General features: G+C 50.1%; 1 protein-coding gene across 3 annotated transcripts; it reads right to left on the bottom strand.

Moving 5' to 3' along the window:
- Nucleotides 1–1,651: 1,651 nt before the first annotated feature.
- Nucleotides 1,652–14,146, bottom strand: LOC6602619 (spectrin beta chain). Of its 3 annotated transcripts, none has more exons than XM_026990865.1 (9): nucleotides 14,107–14,146; nucleotides 9,569–10,204; nucleotides 3,442–9,028; nucleotides 3,171–3,367; nucleotides 2,922–3,090; nucleotides 2,556–2,606; nucleotides 2,259–2,365; nucleotides 2,018–2,184; nucleotides 1,652–1,914 (listed from the first exon to the last, which is right to left on the bottom strand). In XM_026990865.1, exons 2-9 carry the CDS (start codon nucleotides 10,028–10,030, stop codon nucleotides 1,728–1,730), a joined length of 6,927 nt encoding a protein of 2,308 aa, XP_026846666.1. In that variant the 5' UTR covers nucleotides 10,031–10,204; nucleotides 14,107–14,146; the 3' UTR covers nucleotides 1,652–1,727. The 3 variants fall into 3 exon arrangements, with proteins under 3 accessions (XP_026846666.1, XP_026846665.1, XP_026846667.1); XM_026990864.1 differs by lacking the exon at nucleotides 14,107–14,146 and adding an exon at nucleotides 13,515–13,569; XM_026990866.1 differs by lacking the exons at nucleotides 2,556–2,606; nucleotides 14,107–14,146 and adding an exon at nucleotides 13,515–13,569.
- Between the last annotated feature and the right edge of the window lie 336 nt (nucleotides 14,147–14,482).

Raw genomic sequence — 14,482 nt, 5'->3', positions numbered from 1 at the left:
TCACAGAAGTCTGGATATAAAATATCGTTGCTCTAGCTATTATAATCATTGAGCACTAGGCGCTGATATGGACGGACAGACGGACGGACAGACGGACGGACAGACAGACAGGGCTCAATCAACTCGGCTATTGATGTTGATCAAGAATATATATACTTTATGGGGTCGGAAACGATTCCTTCTGGACGTTACACACGTCCAGTCTCCGCACAAATCCAATATGCCCCTATACTCTTTTTAAGTATCGGGTATAAAACGAGTTCGGTTTGGCCGGCGCTAACGTCATCGCTCACTTCTGGGACTGCAGGGCTTCTTATTCATACTCACACACTCATAACAAACGCCAGAGCCGAAGACATAAGATCCAATCCAGCAAATTCGTTTGGAACATAATCGTTGTATGAGCTGACACATCTATAGTATAGATGTACATATACTTATGTACGGCATGGTTAGTGATCATGTGCAAAGACAGTGGAGCGTACTAATTTTACACCTTTGCAGGAATTATTTTTAGAACATTTTTTTTATTGGTCTACAAAAGCGATTTGACACAGGGCGCACAATCTTTTAACTTATTAAGGTATATACATACTTTGATTTTCAACGTTGCAGGTTGTTGCACACTAATCTACAAATTTCACAAAGACTCAAAGACTCACCTTAATGAAAATGAAAACAGTCACGCCGAATCTAGTCGGATCCCAACTGTTGCAGTTGCACTCCATGAAAGTCCACAAGTCAAAGACTGTATTTGTAATACCGGGTAATCAAGGAGTATAGGGGTATATTAAATTCGTGTGGATTCCAGATGGAAGCGTTTCCAACCCCATAATGTATATGTATATAGTTTTGTTATGCATCAACAGACGAGCCGATATAGGCAAGACTGTCCGGCCGGCTTGTTTTCGCCTGGTTCTTAGAGACTATAAGAACAACAGCAACAAACCTTTTGTCCAAAGCTGTTTCAAAGTTTTACAGAATCATATAGAACGAGAAAATGTTTGTACTAGAATGCCAAAATGCGATCCACTTCTCTCCCTCTTCCAGTGGCGCTCCTGGCGAGGCCCCCGGTACGCGATTAGTTTTCCCATGTGGCCCATATGGGTTTTCCGAAATAAAATAAATGCACACACCGGAGCCGGTTTATTTTTCATTCCGGTTCAAAGAGTCATCCGATTGCGATTTGCATTTGTGGCGAACCGGTGGATCAGAAAACAAAGCCTCATATTTCGAACGTCTCTAATACCAGGATGCACACATTTAAGAGAACATAAGGTACATAAGGTACTCAAATACTGCAAACGGCAGAAACAAATGCATAAATGCCATGGCAATTGGTGTACTTTAAAGGAATATTTCGTTTATTTATCGAATACATTGAAATGCATACACGAGTTGGTTTCCTCAAATGGTTTTTTGTTTTGTTTTTTGTCGTTTTTTTTTATCTTTATATTACTTTGTATTTGTTTAAATAAATAAGATACATACGTTTAATCATAATAGCAGTATTTATCGTGCAAATTTGATAAGCATAATAATGGTTTACGTTTGCTCGTTCGTCTCTTGCAAGTTTTTGTTTGTCTCTTTACGAAATAAGTTTAAATATATGAAAAAAAATATATATATTTGTTTCTTTCTTTTCTTTTTCTTTATCATTCTTTTTGTTTGTGTTATTTTCCGTTTTTTGTTTTGTTTTAATTAGCTGCTCTTTCCTATGCTTGGATTTACTTTTTCTTTAAAGTAAAAAACGATCTGCGCTTTGGTTCGTCCTTTTGAGAGGTGGCTGGCAGAGTCTGGGATCTGCTGGCCGCCACAGCTGCCGAATCGCTCTGGGCTTTCAGGGAGGTCACCCACTGGGACATCTCGCTATCGTCGTGGGCCTGCAGTAAGAACTCAGCTCCGCTGGCGAGCCTGCAGTCGAGAGGGAGAGAGAGAAGGCAAAGAGAGAAGGGCAAAGCCAAGGAATCAGCATCGTACGATCAGTGGGTGGATCGATTCGGTAATGGCTACTTACTTGACACGCAGTACATGCTTCTTCTTGGTGTAATCACTGGCAATTTCGACGGCAGCTCCCTGCAGATCATAGCTAGGCTCGCCGCGGAAGGTCAATTCGGGGTTACTCTTGCAACCCTTCTGATCCTTGAAGAACGAAATTCGTCCGCTCCGGGCAGCCATGTAAACCTTGAGACGCAATTTTAAGATTGTAAATTGTAAACGCACTGCAAGGGGGAATGGCAAGAGTTGATATCACTCACCTTGTCCCAGGATCGGTTGGAGGCCTTCTTGGTGGTCGACTCCCACTCATGCTTTCGTGTCACATAGCCCTCCTGGCCCTCGCCAGCAGCTGGTGTGGCGCCTCGTTCTGGGGAGCAGAGAATAAAAGCCTTCAGTTAGTCAAAGTTGAGCGCAATTATTGGTAAAGGTTGAACACACAAACATACGAGTATGCATACGCAATGAGAATGGAGTCAAAAGATTCAATATTCAAGCTACTCGGAAAATATACGCATAATAATACGCATGCTATGGCTCTTGAGATAATGTTTTTGTACCTGTTTGTATCTCGACAGCGCGCTCGATTTCAACGGCCGTATCTTTGGCGGCTTCATTTGGTTTTGTGTTAGTTGGTTGTGTTAATCCGTAGCGATATTTAATGCATATTTTTAATGTTTAGTAAGCATGAGTGAATGATATAGAACGTTTAGATATAAATTGTCTTTGGTTATCGAACAAACTTGATCTTGATCTTGATTTCAATCTATGTATGATGATAGGGTAGGCATTTTGTTATATTTTTTATTCTCAGATTATTGGATGCGGATCGAGACGGGGATTTATGGGATGCATGGGATACATGGGATACATGGGATACATGGGGAATAGAAGTAAAAACGGAGAAGGGTAAAACGTTTTCATACCTGCATCATCGTGAGAAATGCCAACATCGACATCATCCCGTCTCTCAGCCTCACGTTTGGCCTGCTCCGCTGCCTCAGAGGCGGCCTTAGCCTCCTGCTCCTCCTTGATCTTCTGTCGTTCAGCCTCCTCGGCCAACTCCTGGCGCCTCTTCATTTCCTTAAGCTCAAACTGTGGATACACATAATGATTTGATTAGATTGGGTTAGATTGATTCAGGCACGGGCTTTAACGGGGCATTAACCACTCACCGTTGTCAACCGCTCAAGTGCACTGAAGCGCTCTTCTTGGGCGGCGGCCGATTTCTCGAATGCCTCGTGCTTCTTGATCAGGTTCTCCACCTCGTCGATTGTGTGGCCGAGCTCTGAGGAGAGCAGGTACGGCTCCTGGGCAATGAGCCAAGCCTCGGCCACGGCAGCATCTCTGGCGAACTGGTACACCTCCAGTACTGGAAAATCACACAGATTAGTAGAGTAGTAGATTAGTAGAGGCAAAGCAAATTAAGGACAAGGGTTTACTTACTCAACTGGAGATTCTCCCAGCGCTCCTCCCAGCGGCGGAGGAGGGCGTTCCGGCTGTTGCTTAGCTGGTGTAGGCGATCCTTGATGTCCGCGGAGGCGTAGTGATTGCGGGTGAGCAGCTCCTTGCCCAGCGATATGCAGGCAGCGAAGTTGTCCTCGCGTGTGTCGATCTCGGCCTTCAAGCTTTGATGGTTGTTCATCAGCAGCTCGACGCCGGAGACGTCGCGCGGCTTCTCGGATGTGTTCATCTGGCGGACGAGATCCTCCATCCAGATCATGAGGATGCGCACCATATTGAAGAAGCGGAAGAGATCGCCGGTGTCGGCCAGCTTCTGTTTGCGCGCGTCGCACATGGCCTGCAGGTTGTCCCAGGCGTTGAGCACCTCCTGCTCCCGGTTGGTGATCTCCTTGGCCTTGTCGCCGGCATATGCGTCCTGCAGCTTGGCGGACTCCTCCTGGATCTGCTGCACCTGCGAGTAGAGTGTGGTCAGGTCCTGCAGGAAGTTGTAGTGCTTGCGCTGTAGCGTCGACACCGAGCCGGCGTCGCGTCCCAGCTCATCGGAGACGCCGTGTTGCTTCTCGAGGATGCGGCCCAGCACATCTTTGCAGTCGTGGAAGAATTTGTGCAGTTCCCGCGAGGCGGCCAGCATCTGGGTGCGGGTCTCGATCAGCTCCAGCAGATCCTGCCACGACTCGTTTAGGTTGTCCTTCCACTCGGCGATGGTAGCCGAGTCCGAATGGCCTGCCTGGATGAGGTTGTCTGCGATGCCATTTACCTTGGCCACCCTCTCCCCACCGACGGCCTCCGTGTCGCGGGCAAACTCATTGAAGCGCTCCGACAGCAGGGTGACATGGTCGAAGTCCTGGCCCAGCTCCTGGGAGCCGGCCACCACCTCGCGGTCGGTGATCCACTGCTCCAGGTCATCGACCTCCCGGCTGAGCATAAACAGCTGCAGGGCTTCGTTGAGGCGGGCACGTCGCTCGCCGGCCAGGTCCTTCAGTCCGGCGTAGAGCTTATCCAGCTGCGATTGCTTGACGGCGACTGCGTCGCCGCTGGAGATGTCGTCGCCGCTGAACTGGCGGGCCACCTCGCCCAACTGCCGGATGGTGTTGGCGTAGTCCTCGACGGACTGCTCCAGGTTCTCGTGCTTCTTCATCAGGTTCTGGGCGCTGATCTCGTCCTTGCCGCGATCCTCGACCATCATGTACAGCTCCTGCTCACTCATCCACGACTCGGCCTCCTGCGCGTCGAAGAAGTACTGCTGCACCTTCTCCGACTCCAGCAGATGCTTCTTGCGGTTCTCGATGGCGTCCTTCAGCTCCTGCCACTTCTGGGTGAGGTCGCTGATCAAGGCCTCGAACTTCTTGGCGTCCTCATGCCCCTCGTCGATCAGTTTCCGCCCATTGTTGCAGATCGCGTTGATACGCGGCTCGTGGTTGTCGATCTCCGTGGCCAGCGACTGGTTCTTCTTCTTCAGGACATGGACATTGAACAGCGAGTTGCCGTAGTCGTTGGAATTGGCCACCGGCAGCTTCTCGTCGATCCAGAGCTTCTCGTCTTCGACGTCGCGACAGAACTGGAAGGCCTCCTTCTTCTTCTCCAGCTGCTTCTGGCGCTCCATCAGCGGTGCCTTGATCTTCTCGAAGCGCTCTAGCACCGCGGTCTTCTTCACGACAATCGGCTCGATCTGCTCCTCGGGCACGGTCTTCTGCAGGTACTCCGTTTGCTTGTCGATCTCCTCCACCTGGCGGGCCTTGACCGCCATCTGGGTCTGGATGACCTGCTGCTTCTGCATGAGGATGTTGACGGATGTGAGGTCGTTGGCCGTGTCGCCGCTGACAATTTGCTTCTCCAGGTCGGTGATGTACGAGTCGATGTCGTCGCAGGTCTGCTGAACGAGCACCTCGCGGTTCGCGTCAAACAGCATGGCGCCCTTCTCCTTGGTGTGCACCTCGAGATCGTCAAATTGCTTGGCCAGTTCCTTCAGCTTCGGTTCGATCACGTCCTTGAACTCGGGCTTCTCGCTGGACAGTTCCTGGGCGGACTTCTCGGCCTCGAACAGACGCTCCTTGTTGGCGGCGATTTCCGCCTCAAACGCCTGGTGGCGCGTCCACTTGGAGTGGATTGTCTTAGCGCTCCTGTAAGTCTCGTCCTGCGACGTCGCGTACTTCTCCTGCACCCACTCAGCCAGCTCCTCGAGATCCTGCAGGAACTCGTGAAGCTTCACCTGATTCTTCAGCTTCTCGTGCTGATCGAGGGCCCGCTGTCGGTTATCGTCCCGCCGCCCGGTAATATTCTCTGCCCGCTTGCCAATCTTGTCCGCATCGAAGTGCTCCTTCTCCACGAGGGTGTCGGCCACCTGCAGCAGCGTGTTGATCTTGTCGTCGTTCGCCTCCATGGTGGTGAGGAAGGCCTCGTGCCGCTTCAGCTGGTTCTCCGCCTGCTCCAGGTTGACGGGCGTGTCGTCCTTGCTGAGGAAGTGCTCCTGCTGGCTGAGCAGCACCTCCGTCTGGCGGGCATCGCGATTGAAGAGCTGCTGGTCGAGGCTTTGCGAGAGCAGCACCTGCCGGTTCTCCCACATCTGATGCAGCTCCTCCCAGCCGTCCTTGAGGGCGTTCAAACGCTCCCGTAGGAACATGTACTGCGGATCGTCGGAGGTGCTGCCCTCGGAGGTCAGCCGCTCTCCGTACTCCATCATGTTCTTGTAGTCCTCCGTGTAGTTGTCGATCTCCTCGCGGATTGACTGGTGCTGATTCAACAGTTTTTCGGCCTCGGGCAGCGACGTGGGCGTGTCCTCGGAGGCCACGTCCGTCTGGGTCTTGGTCAGCCACGTCTGGAAGTGATCGAGATCCCGCAGGAAGCGATGCAGATCGCCGGCCTCCTCCAGCTTCGAGTCGCGCTCCTTCAGCATCTGTGTCAGCTGCTCCCAGATCAGCTCGATCTGGGCTATCCTCTCGCGGATGATCTGCGCCTCCTCGGGGTGCTCGTCCTCGATGCTGCTGGCCTCGCGCTCCAGGCTCGACAGCTTGGCCTGGATGGCGGCCAGGTCGCGGTCCATGCCGCTGAGCCGTCGCTGCAGTGTCATCACGCCGGTCAGGTCCATCTCCAGGCTGTCCGTTTCGGTGAGGATGCGCTTCTTGTCCTCGATCCACGAGATCGTCTCGCGGCACTCGATGTAGAAGGTCTGTACACCGTGGGCGGACTTGAGGTCGTCCATCTTCGCCTCGGCTTTCTCGCGCAGCGTCGACCACTCCTGGTTGAGGTGGTTTTGCCGCTCGAGGATCTCGTCCGAGTTCGGATGCTCCACGTGGAGCAGCTGGCGGGCCAACTGATTGACCACTGCCACTCTGGAGGCATTGGCGTTCATTTCCTTGTCGAAGCCCTCGAAGCGGTGTTTCATGATCTCCACATCCTCGATGTCCTTGCCGGGCACCATGGTGTCGAGCATCTTGGTCTTTTCCTTGATCCACTGCTCAACCCCATCGGCCTCCGACATCAGCTTGTACAGGCTGAGGGCGTCGAGGAGACGCTGCTTGCGCAGCTTCGCCAGCTCCGTGAGCTCCTTGTAGCGGCTGTCGATCGCCTCGAGCCGCTTGTCCACGTTCGCCTTCTCCGCCTCGTTCAGCTTGAGGCTGTCGGCCTGCTTGTGCAGGGCATCGATCACCTCCGCGTAGTTCTTCAGCTCGTCGGCGACGTCCTTGTGCTTCTTCAGCAGCGACTGCACGTTGGCCTCGTCGCGGCCCACATCCTCGCTGGACACGATCCTCAGCGTGTCCAGCATCCAGTTGTCGACATCGTCCGCATCGGCGAACAGCTGGAAGTACTCGACGGCATTCTCCAGTCGCTGGCGGCGGTACTTGGTGAGGTCGAGCAGGTGATCCCACTTGGAGAGTATCTCCTTGAGGCGGTCCTTGATGCGATCGGCCCCAAAGTGGCCCTCGGTGATCAGCTCCGCACCGACCTTGGCCACGTTCTGCAGCTGGGGGTCGTGCGAGGTGATCTCCGACTCGAGGGCCTTGTGCTTGCTCAGCAACAGATTGACGGTGGTCAGATCGTGCCCGATCTCGTCGGTGGAGACGATCTGCTCCTTCTCCTTGATCCAGTTCTCTTCGTCGGCGGTGTCCCAGTAGAACTGCCAGAGCTTGCGGCTCTCCTCCAGCCGGCTGCGGCGCTCGACGGCCAGGCGCACCAGCTCCGCGTAGGCATCCTCCAGCTGCTGAACGCGGCTGACGATGATCTCGGGGTCGCAGGGCTTGTACGACTCCGGGTCGTCGCTGAGGAACTTCTGCGAGTTCTGAACGACAACCTTGACCCGCTCCCCCAGTATATTGATGTCAGCCTCGACCAACGAATGCTTCTGCAGCAGATCCTCAACGCCCATCAGATGCTTGCCATAGTCGTCGGTCATCAGAAGCTGCTTGATCTCCTCCATGTTGTCCAGGATGTAGAGCATCTCCTGGAAGTTCTGCTGCAGCTGCAACGAGATCTCCAGGCGCATGCGGCGTGCGCGCAACAGCTCCAGCAAATACGTCCAGAGCCGCATAACGTTGTCCTTGCGCAGCAGAATGCGCTTCACGTCATGATAACGCTCCGACTCGAGCTCATCGCAGACGGCCACCACGGCCTGGACGCGCTCCTCGTACGCAAAGATGTCCGTTTCGATGGCCTCGTGCTTCTTGGCCGCCGCCTCGACGGCTGCCAGATCGAATCCAAAGTTGTCCTGGCTGACCAGGCGCTGGTTCTCCGACAGCCACGTCTCCCTCATGGAGGCCTTGCGGTCGAAGCGGGCGGCCAGCTGCTCGAGCTTCTCCTGCCGGATCAGCTCCTCGCGCAGGGCCAGCTCCCGCTCATGTTCGGCCTTCTCGAGCCGCTCCCAGGCCTTGTTGATGTCCGATATCATCTTGCCCTCCTTCGGGGTGTAGGGCTTCTGGTTGTTGGCGCGCATCTTCGACTGCAAAGTGAAGAGCAGCACTTCCAGGTTGCCCTTCTCCACGAACTTGGGCGGCTTCTCGATGGTGCGGTAGTTGGAGAACTGCGCCAACTGGCCCTGCACTCCCACAAGGGAGTTCTCGAACTCGCGCTCGCCCAGCGACGTGATGGTCGTCTCGATCCACTTGAGCAGGTCGCTGGTAAAGTGCTCATAGTCGTTGATCATCTTGTCATTCTCCATGGCGATGCCCACCACCTTGCCGATGCGCTTGCCCTGCACCGTCTCCTGCTTCAGCTTGCTGAAATAGTGGTAGTACGTGACCACGTAGGTGATGATCGATTTCTCGTCGGGATGCTCCACGAACACGTCCTCGGCGTCGAGCAGCTTGGCCAGGCCCAGCTTGTCTTCGGCCACATCGAACGCGTTGTTCAGGTTGTGTATGGCATTCGTCTTTGACAGCTTCTCGAACTGCACCAGATCTGGACGGTGTTTGTGGATGATGGCATTGAACGCGAGACCGTCGCGCCACGACGTTGTGAAGTTCCTTACATTCACGTTCTGGTATCCGGCGGTCTTCATCTGGCACCACAGCAGCAGGGCGTCCTTGGCCGATTTGGTCTCCTTGTTGTCCACCTCCTCAATGGTGATATCTTGAATCTGTTTTGTGCGGAAGGGAGGGACGGTAACAGTTACATATTCGATGCAGTGCGGGAAAAGTGTGTCAGTGACAGCAGAACGTCCGAACGGGTTGAAGGAAGGTAGAAGGTAGAAGCAAAAACAATATAAATACAATAGGAAGATGAGTAACGCCCACACATTTCAATGATACATGACTTTAGCGGCGTGGCTTTTAAAAGTGGCTCCAGGCTCTCTTCAAATTTTGTTGAAGAGCGGCAGCGGACGACTCAGATTTGAATGCAGGCGTGGACACGTAATCTCACGTTGTCTGGGCTGTCTCATTCTGACATTTCTAGAATACTAGGACACTTTTTGGCGAAGCTCGTCGCCAACATGAAAATAAGTGTTATTTTGTATGTCCCTTAAATGTGAATTTGAATATAGAAGAGAATATAATTATTTTGTTATCGTGGTGGAGGAAGGACGGTGGTGGCGCTGCACACAACCATTGAAATGCATGGGCGTTACTGATCTTAATATTAGTACTACATTTGTAGAAGAAAGGCTAGAAGGACTCACTTGGAAGCGCAAGATAATAGTCCAGATGAGGCCCAGATTGAGGGATGCATTCCCGTCGACAATGTCGTGGGAGCCAATGTTCTCGAGGTGCACACGCTGTTCCCTCAGAAACTGTAGGGCCTTGTCCACATTCTCCAGACAATGGATCCTCATCTTGCCCTTGGTGGGCTTGGGCAGACGCTCGCCGGACAGGACCTCGAGCAGCTTAATCAGATGCTTGCCATCCCGCATGTCCACATAGAGGTCGGCGATGCGGCAGTTCACACGGCACAGATGCGAATTGACCCACTTGGTGAAGGTCTTCTTCTGTACGCTCTCCCGCTCCTCAGCAAGGGCCTTGATGCGGCTCCGTTCGAACAGTCGGGAGCTGCTGTTGCCGCCATCGTATTCGTATTCGTCGATATATTCGTTGCCAGGCCCCTGACTGGGGTCCCATCGAACAATTGAGATGTCCGTCGTCATATTTGCTTATTTGAAACTTCTACAGTTTCCACACTTTTGGTTCTGTTTCTCTCACTGTTTCGTTAAAGTTGTGTTCTGCTCTGCTCTGCTCCTTCCTCCTTCTTTTGTCGGCGTCAAGTCGCTCGTTTTTTATCCTAGTCCAGAACCGAATTTGTTGCCTTTAGAGGAGAATCACTGCAAAGGAAACGAAACAAAAGGAAAGGTAAGGTAAGGTAAGGTAAGCATTGGGAAAACTGTGGAAAAATCGGTTGGACAATTTGTGTATGGATGATTCATTGAGGTGACGTCATGCGCAGGGTCGTCTGGGTCAACCAACAAGTCCGATCGCAACTGTACCTCTATCTCTCTCACTCTCTCTATCACTCGGACACACTCAGAAATACTCATAGTTAACGCGATTACATCACACGCTGGCACCCCCCTCCCCAAAAGACAAGCAGAGTGCGAGTGTGAGGCTCTCTCTCTTTTTGTTCAACGGGCGGCACAACCCATGCCCATGCCCATCCCCATCCCCATGCCCATCCCCACACCAGCCGTATCCCCTCCTGGAGCAACATTTGATGAAATTGCAGGAAATTCAATTCACAAAAAGAGCTATCGAAAACAAAACCCAGATTGAGTACAGAATATAGTACATCCATGATTGTGCACTGCTTTCCCCCTCCCAAAAGCGTTCACACTGTCCGCTGTTTCTATCTGTACACAACGCTCTACTGTAGAATAGATACCATTCCCACCAAAAAGCGTTCACACATTCCCGATTTCATCTCTACAAAACACGAATGAGCGGGGGGCTACCTCTTATGTTACACTACGGCTATGTACATACATATCTCTACACAGCACAGGACTGCAGACATTGTGACCTATTCATACTGAATACCCGGAGTACATGCATATGTATATGGCTCAAAATGTGCATTTCAGAGCCATTTCGCAATATGTGGAGAAAACATAAATGATGACCCATTCACACTGAAAACCGAGAGCCGCTACACACTGACCCATCTCTACACGAGAAATCAGTTGCACGAAAGAAGCATTCGCTCCCCAAAATCCCCATGCCACAAAAAAGCTGGGCTTCAACTCTCCAAGTGATTAACCGTTCACGCTGTCGGCCATCATTCATTCGCACTATCCTCCACCACAGCAGCGGCAGTATTTTCGCACTTGTGCCAGAGACCTGCTAACTAAACGAAATGGGTTATGCTCGAATGTTAGGCTCGAACTTTGGATGCAATGAAAATACATAGTATGTTCATATGTTTAACTGCCTCTCGGTCTACTACAGTACATTTTTACTTGGCACTTTCTCTTGCTTTCACATTTCAGTTTGAGCGGACTGCAGTTTTCATTTCGATTTTGATTTCGATTTCGACGCGGACCTAGGTCAAGCGAGAATGATGCAAAATTACGGTAAATAGATATGTATGTATATACAACCGGTTACTATGTACATACATATGTGTGTGCTTATTTGTTTGTTCGCGTATGTGGGTTGGTGCCTATGATAATGTCCTTTGACCTTTATTCGCATTTACATTTACAGCACAGCACAGTACAGGTGCTAGATGGGGGTCATTCCTCCAGCAACACAATACATACACAACTGTATATCTGCTCTGGCACTGCTTTGAAACTGCTTTGGAACTGCTTTGGCAGTGGGTCTCTGCTCTGGTCTGGCTTAGGCTCTACTCCGGCTTTTGGTTTTCTCGCTCTGCCCTACTCTGGCCTCTCCACAATTATGAGAGCTTCAGTCAAAGCTCTGCCACAGTCGCCACCGTAGTTACTGCTGATTTAATTTGTACTAATTTTGCGACACCAACAACAACAACAACAAAAACAGCAACAGAAAGAGAAAAACTTGTTAAAACAAACAATAGAAAATCAGCACACTAACACAAGCACCGAGAGCCACGTACATATGCATGCATGTTTCATTTCCATACTCACACACGCAAAAGTGGCTTCTATCTATTACGTAATATTTTTAATAAAACGAAGCTTAAATCTTGCCGCAACGCAAAAACAACAGCGAATGAGCTAACGAAAGAAAGAGCGAGCAAGCCCTCTCACGCACAATGGAAGAGAAAGATAGAGAGAGTCGAAACGGGAGAGTATTCATATTGTATTTGTTGTATATCTGAAGGTGGTGCACCAATGCCAGCGGGTGGGGGTGGGAGTAGTAGCTCAGCCAGGGTTGGTTTCCTCAACTCAAAATGCACTCTCTCTTATTTTGTCACTCTCTTTCTCTTTCTCTTTCTCTCTCTCTCTCTCTATCAATATTGCTGTCTCCGTCTATCTATCCATCTTGCGATGTTTAATTATGATTGCCTGGCGCACAATTTATAAGTGATCTTATTATGAGTTCATCACTCACTCACTCATCATTTTTGTGAAGGCTGGCGCGAGAGAGAGAGAGAGAGAGAGCTGTCTGCCTCTCGAGAGCCGTCATAGGGAGAGAGTGCGTGCGGGGCGTGGAGGAGTTGTGGAGTGGTTGTGCAACTCCCGAGTTCAATTAAGCAGGCCAAGAGTTCAGCTCAATTCAGGCCCAATGCAAACCACCACCAAAGTCAAAGTTGTGTGTTTTTTCTGTTTTTGTTTCGGTTTCAGTTGCTTCTATGGAGAAACCAGTTTATTGGGGTGGGGTTGGGGATCACAGTATCACAATATTTGTTGTTCCTTTGCATTTTTTGAACAAGTTACATTATTTGGTTTTCCAGTTGCTGGGCTCCCCTCTTTATACGGCATGGGCACCTGGGGGCCATGAATTCCCATGTACGTGCCACAGCCTTCTGTGTATGTTCGTGTGTTTACAACTGTACAAGAGAGTGATAGCCGCTGATTTGTCATAAACAAGGTGGGCCAGAACATCACACTCGCACACACTCACACGAACTATCTTAGCAAAGAGCAAGTGCAGCCACCGCCACACTGTTTTCACCCATTATTGCCAGTGGTTTTCTCTCTTTCTTACAAAAAGCAACTTCAACTCGTGACCTCTTGCAGGGGAAAGGGAAAGGCAGCGGCGACGGCGACGGAGACGAAGGAGTTCTTATTTTTACATGAGGCGTATGGCTGTGCATGTGTGTGAGTGCGTGATTGTGTGCACGTAACTGTATTTCAAAGTGCAAGCGTATCTATGAGGAAGGAAAGAGTGTTCCTAGAGTTGTATTTCTGTACGAATCATAAACATACACATGTGTGTGTATTCATATATACACACATACATACATATGTACACATGTATGACTGAGTGAGTGTATCTCCGATTAGGCGATTGCCTGATATTTTATTTTATCACCAACTGACGCAAATGTTACTTAAGGCTCTTCTTCTTATGTTTCTGGTTCTGCTTATTATTTTAGTTTGTGTATGCTCCCGGGTGTTCTTTATGCTCTTTCGGCGATCGCCGATCACTTTCTCACTGTTTCTTAGTTTTGTTTTGATTCGAGTTCCAGTTTCAGTCACTGCATTAATTTACCGTTTTTGAACAAACTTCTTATACATTTGTCCATTGAGACACTCGAGGATGGGGGGAAAAAACATAAAAATAAAACGAATCCGTCCGCCACTCGACACACACTCACGTCCAATTCGATTAGGAGGGCAGTAATGAGACAAGCGAACCACACCACACCACTGTGGGACTTGTACGCGCTCGCTCTACCCAAAAACCAAATGCCGAATGATGTCATCAACGGCAGCAGAGGCAGCTACAGCACCAGCGGCGCGGTGGCGGTAGAGCAGGCAATTTTAATCGATGATGTTTTTATTATGTATGTATGCGCACGGTCTAACCACTATATATTATATGCACAGAGCTTGTATGGTAGAGCACATTTATGTCCGCATTAGTAATTGGTTAGTTTAGTCCACTCTGATCTGGCCCACATTTCAATATCTGAGATACTTTTTTTTATACTCTGCTGCTTCTACTTTCTGCCACTCTCTTCTGAAAAGGTAGAAGAGATAGAGCTGAGGTAGGAAGCACAGCACTAGGGCGTTGGTCTGTTTTACCGACAGTTTTCATCGTTATTTCGGCATTTTCACTGCGTTTCGCAACTCTCACTTACCTACTCGATAATTTTTCAGTTCCGTTTGCCCTAATTGATTCATAAAACACAAGAAATATCATAGATTTTACACGTTAAAATTTTTAATTTCGGTCTGGCGGATGAACTTTACTTTCGAGCAGAATGGAAAATGTATGTATTCAAAACACTGAGCAATTGGCACTAAAAAATACCAAAGTGCGCAATACAACTGTGTTGCTATTGATATTTGACATGGCATCTACGCGGTAGCTACACATTTTCTACATAATGGGAGAAATAAGCGGGTATGGAAAACAGGCCTTACCCGATTAGCCGATATACCGACTTTGTCTTCAAGGTATATTGGGCCGAGATGAGATTCGAACGAACCTTGCAATTTTTCATGGGGTATTTG

Source organism: Drosophila persimilis, unplaced genomic scaffold, assembly GCF_003286085.1.
Source record: "Drosophila persimilis strain 14011-0111.01,24,50 unplaced genomic scaffold, DperRS2 tig00000622-arrow-arrow-pilon, whole genome shotgun sequence".
In the NCBI taxonomy this organism is placed as follows: Eukaryota; Metazoa; Arthropoda; class Insecta; order Diptera; family Drosophilidae; genus Drosophila; species Drosophila persimilis.
Note: the sequence above shows the minus strand (reverse complement) of the source record. Positions and strands in the feature narration are given on the sequence as shown.